The sequence below is a fragment of the Hordeum vulgare genome, chromosome 6H, assembly GCF_904849725.1.
Source record: "Hordeum vulgare subsp. vulgare chromosome 6H, MorexV3_pseudomolecules_assembly, whole genome shotgun sequence".
Lineage (NCBI taxonomy): Eukaryota > Viridiplantae > Streptophyta > Magnoliopsida > Poales > Poaceae > Hordeum > Hordeum vulgare.
The window spans coordinates 26,403,094-26,418,882 of NC_058523.1; the positions used below are offsets into that span (position 1 = coordinate 26,403,094).

Below are 15,789 nucleotides of genomic sequence, written 5' to 3' on the forward strand. Positions count from 1 at the left end.
ATGGATTTCTCCGGCGGCGGCGGCGCGATGCTGTACCTCGTGTACCTCCCGCCCGCGGGCAGCTCTGCCGTCATGAAGCGGCTGCACGTGCCGTCGTCACCGTCCCCGTCCTCCGCCACCATCACCAAGTCCTTCTGCAACGAGGTGCTCATCCTCTCCGCGCTCCGTCACCCGCACCTCGTCCGCCTCCATGGCTTCTGCGCCGACCCGCGCGCGCTGCTCCTCATCTACGACTTCGTCCCCAATGGCACCCTCTCGCACCACCTCCACCGTCGGGGCACGGCGGTGCCGCCGCCTCTGCCCTGGCGGACCCGGCTCGCCATGGCGGCCCAGATCGTGTCGGCGCTCGAGTACCTCCACTTCGCCGTGAGGCCGACATGCGCGCCCGACTCGGCGACTTTGGCCTGTCGCGGCTCCTGGCGACGCCCGACGCCTGCTCGACGGCGACCGGACGGGAGGTGGCGTGGTGGTGCTGGAGCTGGTGACGGGGCTGCGGCCCGTGGACGTGGACGTGGGCAGGGTGCGGCGGGACGTGACGCTGGCGGACTGGGTGGTGTCCAAGATCCAGACCGGCGAGCTGAGGGAGGTGGTCGACCCGCCCGTGCTCGACGAGCTCCCCGACGTGATGCCCAGCGTGGAGGCGGCGGTGGAGCTGGCGTTCCGGTGCGTGGCGCCGGACAAGGACGACCGACCCGATGCCCGGGAGGCGCTGGCCGAGCTGTGGAGAATCCAGGAGATGCTCCCTGAGCTATCAAACCACAAGGATTCCTCTTTGACTTAACTTTGGATCGCACACATCAGAAATTCAGAATTGAGCTAGCACTGCACAATCTCTGGGGTTGTTGATGGTTGCGGTTCAAATCCTGATCTCTTGTCTGACGGATCTAGCGCATTGGATGTGGAGTCAGAGAGGATAGTTCAGGAGGCACTAAATAGGATCATGGTGGACAGAACGACACTTGTGGTTGCTCATCGTCTAACTACTGTCAGGAATGCTGATTGCCTATCAGTTGTTCAACAAGGAAAGATAGTTGAACAAGGTCAAGATTCCATTCTCATCAGTCATCTCTTATAATCACTTCTTTGGCATATTTTGACTAAGCTGATCAAATTTAAGGTGTGCGTGCCCTGCTTTGTTCATCGTGAGGTGTTCGATGAAATGATCGAGCCACATTTAAGCTTTCTCCTCTCCAAGCTCGACCTCCAAGCTCCATTTTCCTCAAGATTTGTTTAGGTAGTGCGGTGCACCAACTACACAAGTGTTCTAAAAGGTTAGGTACTTCATCCTTTCATCTCTCACTGCTAGTTTAGCTCATTTCAAATGCTCTAGAAGTAGAGTGGTTTGTGGGTTTTAGTGTAGGAGTGTATGTGGGAGTTCTTTTGATTTAGATGCACAATTTGAGATCAAATTAACTTCATAGAGTCTGTACATGTGTAGGGTGTCATCCCGTCCCCGTCCTCACCGTCGTCGATCGCCCGCGCCAATCTCGTCGCCGACACCACCTCTAATAGCCCCAATGCAATACCTTCTCCCTTTCGTATATCTTTCCTTGTATGGCAACCTTGTTATGTTAATGTTAAGTGGAATGAGTTGGATCTTGACTTCATTTGTGGTGTATCAAAGCATCATGCATAACATCATTCATCTTTGTTTTGTGTTGCGCCTTGGTGTTTGGTACGGTGAGTGAAATGTGTGTTAGTAGCTTGTGATTGTTGTTGTGATTTGGGTGCGACAAGATTCCATTCAAAACCTTCTTGTTGCATCATAGCACCTAAAAACCTTCTTCTTTTTTTATTTTGTGGCAGATCTAAAAGTTTCTGTTTTGCCCTCATAAAAATGTTCATCCCCTTCTAAAAATCTTCTTATTAATTGTGGAGTGCAACACCCTCTTGTTTGATATTATTTTCCTGTGGTTTTATTTAAAATAGTTCCCAATTTTTCAAATAAAAGGAAATTTTTTTGCTCTTCTAAAATGCTCCACTTATTTTTATAAATAGTGGCATGATTTTAGAAGACCAAAGATATTTACTTCTTATTAAAACCCTTTGCATTTTAGCCTGTGCAATTTTTTCAAAAGGCCCTGTTGTTTTATTTGCAAAACGTTTTAACTCAGAGAGAGAGAGGTAGAGCCGGCCCATCTCCTGGTTGTTTCGGCCTAGAGCCTGGCCGGCGATCGTTTCTTCATCCTCCCGACGTCAGCACTGTACGACTCCATAGCCACCACCAGATCGATCTCCTCCTTCGATCAGGCGGCTAGAAGCTCGAGCCCCGAGCTATAAACCGCACCCCACAACCTCCTGTAACCCTAGCCATCCCGTTTCCCTCCTCCTCTTCCCCTAGCACTGCCACCAACGCCATGGATAACTTTTGCTCGCACTCGTCGTCGGTGTAGATCGATGCCTCTTCTTCCCTAGCTGCACCCGGAGAACGCGGCCGCCAAGGGAGATTCATTCCCGAAGAGATCGGACGCCAAGGTCTTCTACCATGACGTCCCCAACGTAAACTAATTCGTAGCAGTACCACGATGTCGACGCCGCCGTACCCCTCCTTTGCCGAAGCCCCTCTCTTCTCTGCCCCTGGGTGAGCAACGCCCCGTTTCCCCTTCATCTCTATGCTAGCCGTCCCGCGTTAGGCTTAGCGCCGCCGTGGTTGCTCCGGTGAGTAGAGCGCAGCGCTCGTTTGCACGCACGTGCACGGCCGCATGTATGCATGTAGGGCCCAGCAGTTGCTCTGCATCGTAGCCGCGCGTTGCGTAGTGGTAGATCCCGTAGCGCCGTTGTGTGCGTATGGTTGCACCGGTGAGTTCGTCGCCGGCGCCTCTCTGCTAAGGAGGGAAGGCGCCCCTGATACGTCCATTTTGCATCATGCTTTTATATTAATACTTATTGCATTATGGGTTGTTAATACACATTATGGTATAATACGCCTTTTCTCTCATATTTTACAAGATTTACATAAAGAGGGAGAATGCCGGCAGCTGGAATTCTGGACTCCAAAAGGAGAAAATCTGAGAGACCTATTCTGCACAGCTCCAAAAATCCTGAAAAGTTACGGAGAATTGTTGTGGAATAAATAATGGGCGAAAGAAATACCGAAGGAGACCCACCAGGAGGTCACAAGTCGGGGCGCGGCCTACCCCCTGGTCGCGCCCTGCAGGCTTGTGGGCCCCCTGGCAGACCTCCGGTGCTATCTTTAGCTATATGAAGGGTTTTGACCTGGAAAAAATCATATCGAACCTTTTAGGACGAGGCGCCGCTGTATCGAGGCAGAACTTCGACATAACCAATCTAGAGCTCCGACGGAGCTATTCCGTAGGGGAAACATCTCTCTCGGAGGGGGAAATCGAAGCCATCGTCATCACCAACGATCCTCTCATCGAGATGGGGTCAATTTCCATCACATCTTCATCAACACCATCTCCTCCCCAAACCCTAGTTCATATCTTGTATCCGATCTTTGTCTCAAAACCTCAGATTGGTACCTGTGGGTTGCTAGTAGTGTTGATTATTCCTTGTAGTTGATGCTAGTTGGTTTAGTTGGTGGAAGATTATATGATCAGGTCCTTAATGATTATTAATACTCCTCTGATGTCACTATGGAAAATAATCCTTTGAGGGGCTTGTTGAGGGTATCTTCACCCCGACCGGAAGCACAAAAAGATGCTTCTCAACCTGCTGCACCTACTGAAAATATTTATTATGAAATTCCTTCGGGTATGATAAAAAACTGCTAGCTAATCCTTATGCAGGAGATGGAACACTACATCCTGATTTGCATCCAATCTATGTGGATGAAGTTTGTGGATAATTTAAGCTTGCAGGTCCGCCCGAGGATGATGTCAAGAAGAAGGTCTTTCCATTATCTTTGAAGGAAAATGCGTTGACATGGTATAGGCTATGTGATGATATTGGATCATGGAACTACAACCGATTGAAATTGGAATTTCACCACAAGTTTTATCCTATGCATCTAGTTCATCGTGATCGGAATTATATTTATAATCTTTGGCCTCGTGAAGGAGCAAGAATAGCTCAAGCTTGGGGGAGGCTTAATTCAATGTTATATTCATGCCCTAATCATGAGCTCCTGAAGGAAATTATTATTCAGAATTTTTATGCTCGCCTCTCTCGTAATGATCAATCCATGCTCGACACTTCTTGTGCTGGTTCCTTTATGAAGAAAGATATTGAATTCAATTGGGACTTATTGGAAAGAATTAAACGCAACTCTGAAGATTGGAAACTCGACGAAGGTAATGAGTCAGGTATAAGCCTTAAGTTTGATTGTGTTAAATCCTTTATGGACACCAATGCTTTTGTGAATTTAGCACTAAATATGGACTTGACTCTGAGGTAGTAGCTTCATTCTGTGAATCTTTTGCTACTCATGTTGATCTCCCCAAGGAGAAGTGGTTTAAATATCATCCTCCCATTGAAGTTAAAGTAGTTGAACCTATTAAAGTTGAAGAAGAAACTACTATTTATAATGTTGATCCTGTTATCCCTACTACTTATATTGAGAAACCATCCTTTCCTGTTAGGATAAAGGAACATGCTAGAGCTTCAACTGTGGTTCGTAAGAGTTGTACTAGAACACCTATACCTCCTGAACAAATTAAAGTTGAACCTAATATTGCTATGGTTAAAGATCTCTTGGTAGATACTATTGATGGGCATGTCATTCATTTCTGTGATGAAGTTGCTAGAATTGCTAGACCCGATACTAAAGGTAAACATAAACCTATTGCTGGCGTGCCTGTTGTTTTTGTTAAAATAGGAGATCATTGTTATCATGAATTATGTGATGTGGGTGCTAGTGTGAGTGCAATTCCCTTTACCTTATACCAAGAAATTTGAATGATATTGCACCAGCCGAATTAGTGGAAATTGATGTTACCATCAAGCTTGCTAATAGAGGTACTATTTCACCGATTGGGATTGTTGGATATGTTGAAGTCTTGTGTGGGAAAATAAAGTATCCTATTGATTTTTTTGTTCTTGGTTCCCCACAATATGATTTTTGTCCCATCATATTTGGTAGACCTTTCTTGAATACGATTAATGCTAAGATTGATTGTGAAAAAGAAACGGTTACTGTAAGTTTTGGTGATGGCATCTCATGAACTCAATTTCTCTAAATTTCGTAGTCAACCCCATGACAAAGAATTGCCTAGTAAAGATGGAATTATTGGTCTCGCTTCTATTGTCGTGCCCCCTACTGATCCCTTAGAACAACATTTGCTAGACCATGAAAATGATATGCATATGAATGAAAGGAATGAAATAGATAAGATTTTCTTTGATCAATAGCCTATTCTGAAACACAACCCGCGTGTTGAAATACTTAGGGATCCTCCTCCACCCAAAGGTGATCCCGTGTTTGAGCTTAAACAATTACCTGATACTCTCAAGTATGCTTATCTTGATGAAAAAGATATATATCCTATTATTATTGGTGCTAACCTTTCAGAGCATGAAGAAAAGAGATTATTGAAAACTCTGAGGAAGCACCGTGCCGCTATTGGATATACTCTTGATGATATTAAGGGCATTAGTCCCACTCTAAGTCAGCACAAAATTAATATGGAGCCTGATGCTAAACCAGTTGTTGATCACCAATGATGATTAAATCCTAAAATGAAGGAAGTGGTAAGAAATGAAATACTAAAGCTTCTCGAGGTAGGTATAATTTATCCTATTGCTAATAGTAGATGGGTTAGTCCCGTTCATTGTGTCCCTAAAAAGGGAGGTATTACCGTGGTTCCTAATGATAAAGATGAATTGATCCCGCAAAGAATTGTTACATAATATAGAATGGTAATTGATTTTAGGAAATTAAATAAGTCTACTAGGAAAGATCATTACCCTCTACCTTTTATTGATCAAATGCTAGAAAGATTATCCAAACATACACATTTTTGCTTTCTAGAAGGTTATTCTGGTTTCTCTCAAATACCTCTGTCAAAAGAGGATCAAGAGAAGACCACTTTTACTTGCCCTTTCGGTACCTTTGCTTATAGACGTATGCCTTTTGGTTTATACAATGCACCTGCTACCTTTCAAAGATGTATGATGGCTATATTCTCTGACTTTTGTTAAAAGATTGTTGAGGTTTTCATGGGTGATTTTTCCGTTTACGAACATTCTTTTGATGATTGCTTGAGCAACCTTGATCAAGTTTTGCAGAGATGTGAAGAAAGCAATGTTGTCTTGAATTGGAGAAGTGCCACTTTATGGTTAATGAAGGCATTGTCTTGGGACATAAAATATCTGAAAGAGGTATTGAAGTTGATAAAGCTAAAGTTTATGCTATTGAAAAAATATCGTGTCCAACAGATATCAAAGGTACAAGAAGCTTCCTTGGTCATGCTTGTTTCTACAGGAGAATTATTATAGATTTCTAAGCCTCTCACTAATCTTTTGCAAAAGGATGTTCCATTTTTTTTATGATGATTGTGTAGAAGCATTTGAAATTCTTAAGAGAGCCTTGATCATTGCACCTGTTGTTCAACCACCTGATTGGAACCTACCCTTTGAAATTATGTGTGATGCTAGTGATTATGTTGTTAGTGTTGTCCTAGGACAAAGAGTTGATAAGAAATTAAATGTTATCCATTATGCTAGTAAAACTCTAGATAGTGCTCAAAGAAACTACGCTACCATTCAAAAGGAATTTTTAGCAGTTGGGTTTGCTTGTGATAAGTTTAGACCTTATATTGTTGATTCCAAAGTAATTGTTCACACTGATCATACTGCTATTAAGTACCTAATGGAAAAGAAGGATGCTAAACCTAGACTTATTAGTTGGGTTATTTTGCTACAAGAATTTGATCTCCATATTATTGATAGAAATGGTGCGAATAACCCCGTAGCAGATAACTTGTCTAGATTAGAGAATGTTCTTGATGACCCACTACCTATTGATGATAGCTTCCCAGATGAACAATTAGCTATCATAAATGCTTCATGCAATGCTCCTTGGTATGCTGATTATGCTAACTATATAGTTTCTAAATTTATACCGCCTAGTTTCACGTACGAACAAAAGAAAAAGTTCTTCTATGATTAAAGACATTACTTTTGGGATGATCCACACCTTTATAAAGAAGGAGTAGATGGTATTATTAGACGTTGTGTACCTGAGTATGAACATGGACATATCCTATACAAGTGTCACTCTGAGGCCTGATACGTCTCCATCGTATCTACTTTTCCAAACTCTTTTTCCCTTGTTTTGGACTCTAACTTGCATGATTTGAATGGAACTAACCTAGACTCACGCTGTTTTCAGCAGAATTGCCATGGTGTTGTTTTTGTGCAGAAATGGAAGTTCTCGGAACGTCTTGAAAATTTACGGAGAATATTTCTGGAAAATATGAAAAATACCTGCACAAAGATCCACCGGAGGGGGTGAGCCAGTGGGCCACAAGCCCTGTGGCCGCGGCCACCCCCCAGGCCGCGGCGTCAGGGCTTGTGGGGCCCACGTGGCTCTGCCGCCCCAAACTCAGCTCTATTTATTCCCTTTCGTCCCGAAAAAAATCACGAGAGAAGATTTCATCGCGTTTGCGACACGAAGGCGCCGCCAGATCCTGTTCTTCACCTGGAGGGCAGATCTGGAGTCCGTTTTGGGCTCCGGATCAAGGAGATCGTCGCCATCGTCATCATCAACCTTCTTCCCTCTCCAATTCCATGAAGCTCTTCATCGTTCGTGAGTAATCTATTCGTAGCCTGGCTAGGCGGTGATGAGTAGGATGAGATCTATCATGTAATCGAGTTAGTTTTGACGGGGATTGATCCCTAGTATCCACTATGTTCTGAGATTGATGTTGCTACTACTTTTCCATGCTTAATGCTTGTCACTAGGGCCCGAGTGCCATGATTTCAGATCTGAAATTATTATGTTGTCACCAATATATGTGTGTTTTAGATTCGATCTTGCAAGTTGTAGTTACCTACTATGTGTTATGATCCGGCAACCCCGGAGTGACAATAACCGGAACCACTCCCGGTGATGACCATAGTTTGAGGAGTTCATGTGTTCACCAAGTGCTAATGCGTTGGTCCGGTTCTTTATTAAAAGGAGAACCGTAATATCCCGTAGTATCCATTTGGACCCCGCTGCCACGGGAGGGATGGACAATAGATGTCATGCAAGTTTTTTTCCCTAAGCACGTATGACTACACACGGAATGCATGCCTACATCACATTGACGAACGGGAGCTAGCCACATATCTCTCCGTGTTATAACTGTTGCATGAAGAATGTCATCCGACAAATCACCGATCCATTGCCTACGAGTTTGTCCCATTGCTGCTGTTACTTGTTTTGCTCTGCTGCTGTTACTACTGTTGCTGCTACTGTTACTTGCTGCTACTGTTACTTGCTTTGTCCTGCTGCTGCTGCCACTATTGTCGCTACGGCAGCTACTGGCTACTGCTCTTACTTGCTACTGCTGCTACTTGCTACCGCTGTCACTACTGCTATTCCTTGCCACTGCTGTTACTCGTTACACTGCTGCTACCTGCTACAATACTTTTTTTGGCACCGTTGCCGGGAAAATATTTCCCGTCCACGGGCAACTTACTGGCGCCATTGATACAACAGTTAGGAATAGTCTGCCTTGTCACCAGATCATTTCTGGCACCGTTGCTATCATACTACTTTGCTTGCAGACACTAATCTTTCAGGTGTGGTTGAATATGACACATTCAACTGCTAATACTTGAGAATATTCTTTCACTTCCCGTCGTGCGAACCAACAAATTTGGGTTGAATACTCTACCCTCGAAAACTGCCTCGATCCCACACGCTGGTGGGCCATTGCAAGACAATTGCTAATTGTTGAGCAACTGGAAGCAACTCTTTTCTGGCTCCGTTGCCGTGGAGGCATCAAGTCAGGAATAGTTGCACGTCAACAGCATTTTTCTGGCGCCGTTGCCAGGGAAGGATAGCTATATTCTCTGAGTCACTAGGGATTTGTATCTGCTGATCACTATGAAGAATCTGAAAGATCCAAAAACCAAAGTCTTGCCCTCAACTACGAGGGGAGGTAAGGAACTGCCATCTAGCTCTGCACTTGATTCACCTTCAGTTATGAGTAAGTTTGCGACACCACCTCCTGCTAGAAATCTTGATATGTCGCGTGTGCTTGATGATGCTTATGATGCTGCTTTGCCTGATGATGCTAGAGATGCTATTTTGCCTGATGATGTTATGCTTGATACTGCTAGAGATACTACTTTGCCTGATATGCCACTAGGGGTATTCCTTGATGCTCATATTGTTAGAGTTACTGCCAATGCTCGTGATGCTTCTGAAACTGCCGATACTATTGAGATAGAACATGCTTTTGCTCCTGCTAGATCTAGCTCTCCTAGATATGAATTGCCTGATATACCTGAGGGTTACGTTATGGAGGGAGAGATAGCTGAGGATTTTATTGCGTGTAAGGATGCCTATGACGCTGAGAAATTACTTCTCAAGTGGAAGAAAAATCTCTGAAAGCTAGGATGAAATACGACCCGAAGTTTTCCACTTCACCTATCTTTATCACCGATGAGGATTATGAATTCTCTGTCGACCGTGAGATAATCTCTCTAGTCGAATATGATCCTTTCAACGGTTATGAGTCTGAGACGGTCGTAGCCCATCTTACCAAACTACACGATATAGCCACCCTTTTCACTAGTGAGGAGAAGATCCGCTACTACTATATCCTTAAGTTGTTTCCTTTCTCTCTAAAGGATGACGCTAAAGCCTGGTTCACTTCTCTTGCTCCTGGATGTGTGAGTAGTCCCCAGGATATGGTCTATTACTTCTGTGAGAAATATTTCCCTGCCCATAAGAAGCAAGCTGCCTTGTAGGAAATATACAACTTTGCTCAACTCAAAGAAGAGAGTCTCCCACAAGCTTGGGGGAGGCTCATCCAGCTACAGAATGCTTTGCCTGATCACCCTCTTAAGAAGAACGAGATACTTGATATCTTCTATAACGGACTTACCGATGCTTCTAGAGACCACCTAGATAGTTGTGCCGGTTGTGTTTTTAGGGAACGAACTATAGAACAAGCTCAGATCCTACTGAATAACATCTTGATCAACGATAATGCTTGGACTATTCCCGAACCACCTCCTAAGCCAACTCCTAAGAAAAGAGGTATTCTATTCCTCAATCCCGAAGATATGCAAGAAGCCAAGAAATCTATGCAAGAGAAATGCATTATATCTGAAGATGTCAAAAATCTACCACCTATCGAAGAGATCCATGGTCTCGATAACCTGATACAAGTAGTAGAGGTAAATTCTCTGCATAGATTCGATGAGAGTGATATTGCTTTTGATAAACCTGCTAGCCTATGCTTTGATGAATTTGACAACTTTGTTGCCAAACAACAGAGTTTCAATGATTATGTTAGCAGACAATTGGAACAAAGTACTCGTATGCTTAGTCATTTAAGTGCTTGTGTAGACAGAAATGTCAATGATCTGAAGCTTCCGAGTAAACATGCCTCTATGATTACTACTCAGGTAGAACAAGTACTTACAGCTCAGAATGACTTGCTCAATGAATTAAATGACAACTCTGTCAAAGTCATTACTAGAGGAGGCAAAATGACTCAGGAACCTTTGTATTCTGAAGGCCATCCTAAGAGAATTGATCAAGATTCTCAAGGAATTAATGCTGATACACCCAGTCATCCTAAGAAGAAGAAGGATGATAGAAACCTACATGTCAGTTCACCAAATACTGTCATGCCTGAAGAACCAAATGATATGAGCTATAAGACCATGAAATTTAAAAGCATTTGAAATGAACTCTGAAAAGGTTCCAAGTTGGCATGGTATCATCATTTCACCCACATATCATGTGCGGGAAAATTGAGAGGGTTACGGCAAAAACTGGATGCACTTTGTGTACAAAACGAACAATCTCTTTCGAAGTATCAGGGTTTCATACGGAAACTCGTCTGTTACAAAGGGATTTCATCTTTTTGAACTTATTTGAACTCCATAGTTTTTTTGTGTTCAAAATGCACCATTCAAAGCCACATCATCAATTTACAACCCTTTCTGACTTCATTTGTTATTTTTCATGCATTTACTGATTATTTTGAGCTATAAGACCATGGAATTGAAAAGCATTTGAAATGAACTCTGAAAAGGTTCCAAGTTGGCGTGGTATCATCATTTGACCCACATAGCATGTGCGAGAAAGTTGAGAGGGTTACGGCAAAAACTGGATGCACTTCGTGTACAAAACGGACAATCTCTTTCGAAGTATCATGGTTTCATACGGAAACTCGTCTGTTACAAAGGGATTTCATTTTTTGAACTTATTTGAACTCCATAGTTTTTGTGTGTTCAAAATGCACCATTCAAAGCCACATCATCAATTTACAACCCTTTCTGACTTCATTTGTTATTTTTCATGCATTCACTGATTATTTTGAGCTATAAGACCATGAAATTGAAAAGCATTTGAAATGAACTCTGAAAAGGTTCCAAGTTGGCATGGTATCATCATTTCACCGACATAGCATGTGCGAGAAAGTTGAGAGGGTTACGGCAAAAACTGGATGCAATTCGTGTACAAAATGGACAATCTCTTTCGAAGTATCAGAGTTTCATACGGAAACTCGTCTGTTACAAAGGAATTTCATTTTTTTGAACTTATTTGAAATCCATAGTTTTTGTGTGTTCAAAATGCACCATTCAAAACTACATCATCAATTTACAACCTTTTCTGACTTCATTTGTTATTTTTCATGCATTTACTGATTATTTTGAGCTATAAGACCATGAAATTGAAAAGCATTTGAAATGAACCCTGAAAAGGTTCCAAGTTGGCATGGTATCATCATTTCACCCACATAGCATGTGCGAGAAAGTTGAGAGGGTTACGGAAAAAACCGGATGCACTTCGTGTACAAAACGGTCAATCTCTGTCGAAGTAACAGGGTTTCATACGGAAACTCGTCTGTTACAAAGGGATTTCATTTTTTTGAACCTATTTGAACTCCATAGTTTTTCTATGTTCAATATGCACCATTCAAAGCCACATCATCAATTTACAACCCTTTATGACTTCATTTGTTATTTTTCATGCATTTACTGATTATTTTGAGCTATAAGACCATGAAATTGAAAAGCATTTGAAATGAACTCTGAAAAGGTTCCAAGTTGGCATGGTATCATCATTTCACTGACATAGCATGTGCGAGAAAGTTGAGAGGGTTACGGAAAAAGCTAGATGCACTTCGTGTACAAAACGGATAATCTCTTTCGAAGTATGAGGGTTTCATACGGTAACTCGTCTGTTACAAAGGGATTTCATTTTTTGAACTTATTCGAACTCCATAGTTTTTGTGTGTTCAAAATGCACCATTCAAAGCCACATCATCAATTTACAACCCTTTCTGACTTCATTTGTTATTTTTCATGCATTTACTGATTATTTTGAGCTATAAGACCATGAAATTGAAAAGCATTTGAAATGAACTCTGAAAAGGTTCCAAGTTGGCATGGTATCATCATTTCACCCACATAGCATGTGCAAGAAAGTTGAGAGGGTTACGTCAAAAACTGGATGCACTTCGTGTACAAAACAGACAATCTCTTTCGAAGTATCACGGTTTCATACGAAAACTCGTATGTTACAAAGGGATTTCATTTTTTGAACTTATTTGAACTCCATAGTTTTTCTGTGTTCAAAATGCACCATTCAAAGCCACATCATCAATTTACAACCCTTTCTGACTTCATTTATTATTTATCATGCATTTACTGATTATTTTGAGCTATAAGACCATGAAATTGAAAAGCATTTGAAATGAACTCTAAAAAGGTTCCAAGTTGGCATGGTATCATCATTTCACCCACATAGCATGTGCGAGAAAGTTGAGAGGGTTACGGAAAAAACCGGATGCACTTCGTGTACAAAACGGACAATCTCTTTCGAAGTATCATGGTTTCATACGGAAACTCGTCTGTTACAAAGGGATTTCGTTTTTTTGAACTTATTTGAACTCCATAGTTTTTCTGTGTTCAAAATGCACCATTCAAAGCCACATCATCAATTTACAACCCTTTCCGACTTCATTTGTTATTTTTCATGCATTTACTGATTATTTTGAGCTATAAGGCCATGAAATTGGAAAGCATTTGAAATGAAGTGTGAAAAGGTTCCAAGTTGGCAGTGGTGACAATTTTAACACAACACATGATATCCATTACATCTAGGGCACAACATTACATTTGCTCAAGTTCACAACAGTGCACAAATGATAGAATTACATCTAGGGAACAACACACTAGCAGAAACATAACACACACGCTGCCACTTAATTGGCTTGCTTAGACCAAATAGAAACTAAACTAACCACAATGCTGATGCCAAGAACAAAGAGAAAACCCATTGTTTCCATGAGTTCATTCCTTTTCCTCAAGTTCAATTGCATTTTCTTGTTTTCATTGTTCAGATCCATAAACTTCTTCTCCATCCTACTAGCTTTGATCCAACTACGTTCAAGGCCACCATGGAGCTCCTCAAAAGCTTGCCCCACTAGCTCAGTGGGAGGGGGGTCGAGCTTCAAGAGGAGAAAGCTTAACTAGTGTGGCTCGGGCATTTCATCGAACACCTCATGTGCATAGGAGGTGAGCTAGAGCACCCAAATGCCCTCCCCTCGTTGGCCAGAAAAACAGAGTGCTCTGTCACGGCGATGGGTATATATAGGCAAATTATTTGTCCCGGTTTGTGGCATAAACCGGGGCTAAAAGCCCCCTTCTAAACCGGTTCAAGGCACGAACCGGTACCAATGAATGTGGGCCAGGAGTGCGGCTCATTGGTCCCGGTTCGTGCCTAGAACCGGGACAAATGGGTCCAGACGAACCGGGACCAATGCCCACGAGGCCCCGGACGGCCCCCTCGGGTCATGAACCGGGACTAATGCCCCCCATGGGTCCCGGTTCGTGAAGAACCGGAACTAATGGGCTGGCCAGGCCCGAACCAAAGCCCTGTTTTCTACTAGTGAATGGACTTCTTAGATGCAAATTTTCGTTGTTGTTTTTGCAGCTTTGGTACGTTGATGATTGCAACTCTAGACTGGAAAGGCATCCCCGCATACGTTATTAGTCTGGCGCGAGGGTTGAGTGCTATTGTCGGCATCAGGGCAACCTTGCTCTACCCGGTGATGCACTCTTGGGTGTCGACTCTTCGAACATGCCTTTGGTCCATTTGGATGCAGGCACGTCAATCCATCATTATCCATTTTTAAAAAGAAAATACAGACGCCCTGAGAATGATACACGATGCTCAGCTCAGACTGATGGGAACATAATGGGTCTCTTGTGGTGACAGTGGTGCTGCCTGCTGCTTTGTGCTGGTTCCATCTGGGTGAGAGGCCTGGCGTCGGCATGGGTGCTCATGGGTGGCGTCGCAGCATCCCGCCTTGGTCTCTGGATGTTCGACCTGGCGGTGACGCAGCTGATGCAGGACAATGTCCCAGACTCGGAGCGGTGCGTCGTCGGAGGGGTCCAGAACTCGCTGCAGTCCATGTTCACCTTGCTTACCTACCTTATGGGCATAATCGTCTCTAACCCTAAGGTGCCGATCAACTCCTCTTAGTTACTCTCCTACTATTAGCAAACTACAAACATTGAATTTGATTAGTATTATTTACAACGTCTTCAACCAAACAAGATTTCAGCGAGCTTATCGTCTTGTCCTTCATGCTGGTGAGCTGTGCTGCCATCATGTACACATTGCACATATACCGCGTGAGGAAGCACCTCTTCCACCTCGACAAGATCTTCGCCAAGATGGATTTATTTAACAATTATTAGCAATGGTGGGAAGAGCATGTTATCAATTAATTAAGCTCATGTATGGTTCGTCAACTTCTTCAGCTTTCCTTTCTTTTTGGGTAAGGTTACGGATATATATATATTATAAGGAACACCTTAATTATCGGGTTTCATAATGATAAGGAATTATTTAGCTGCCAAAAAATTAGCATCGGTGCTAGCTAGATAGTGTAAATTATTTGAGAGTTTTGCAGGGTCACAAACGAGAGCGCGGAGAGGAAATCAAGCCACATACTGGCGTGATCCCTAGCTTTGCACGATTTGAGTCTATGAGCCCACACCATAATATCATCGATGATAATATGAATGGTTATATCAGTTTCCATAACCGTAACTCTGAACACTTTTGGATTACAAGCTTCCTAAATTTTCCAAATCACGAGGAGGACGATGAACAACTAAATGGATGAGGGAAGGCAGACAGGGATGACCAAGGGTTGTCGATGGAGTTGTATCTCGGGCGAATAGCAATAGCTCGCCAAACTCTGCACGCATGAGCAGTTAATAAAAGGCGAGCGCTGTTCCTGGTAGCATTTGGACAACATGGGGGTCCAGATGAAACAGTCCATCAGTGTCATGTGATGCAAGTTTTTTCCTTGTGTTAAGCATATCTTGGTGGAAGAGCCATCCGAAGATACGGACCATGCTTGGAACCCTAGAATCCCATAGCTAGTGTGAATTAATCTTTGCTTTATCCTTAATCCAATAAAACGACACTTCTAACATACATGTTCAAAAACATCACACCAAACTCCACTTATGGAAAACACCCCTACAAAAATGCATTTATGCACATAATAAACCTTTGATGCAACTTGAAAAGCCTATCTTGAAGATTTTGCTGCCCATATGTGACTTAGGTTTGATGATAGCTCTCAGTCCTCTTAGATGGATCTAGGGTTTCTATCGAGTGAGCTAGTTGTGTGG

At 42.9% G+C, this 15,789-nt stretch overlaps 1 protein-coding gene and 1 pseudogene across 1 annotated transcript; both read left to right on the forward strand.

Annotated features, from left to right (window-relative positions):
* Window positions 1–781, forward strand: LOC123404975 (annotated as a pseudogene).
* A 1,744-nt stretch (window positions 782–2,525) lies between these two features.
* Window positions 2,526–14,841, forward strand: LOC123404976 (solute carrier family 40 member 1-like). The gene is made up of 4 exons (XM_045098865.1): window positions 2,526–2,581; window positions 14,072–14,243; window positions 14,357–14,600; window positions 14,696–14,841. The coding sequence occupies exons 1-4, from the start codon at window positions 2,526–2,528 to the stop codon at window positions 14,839–14,841; spliced, it is 618 nt and encodes a 205-aa protein (XP_044954800.1).
* Window positions 14,842–15,789: the final 948 nt, after the last annotated feature.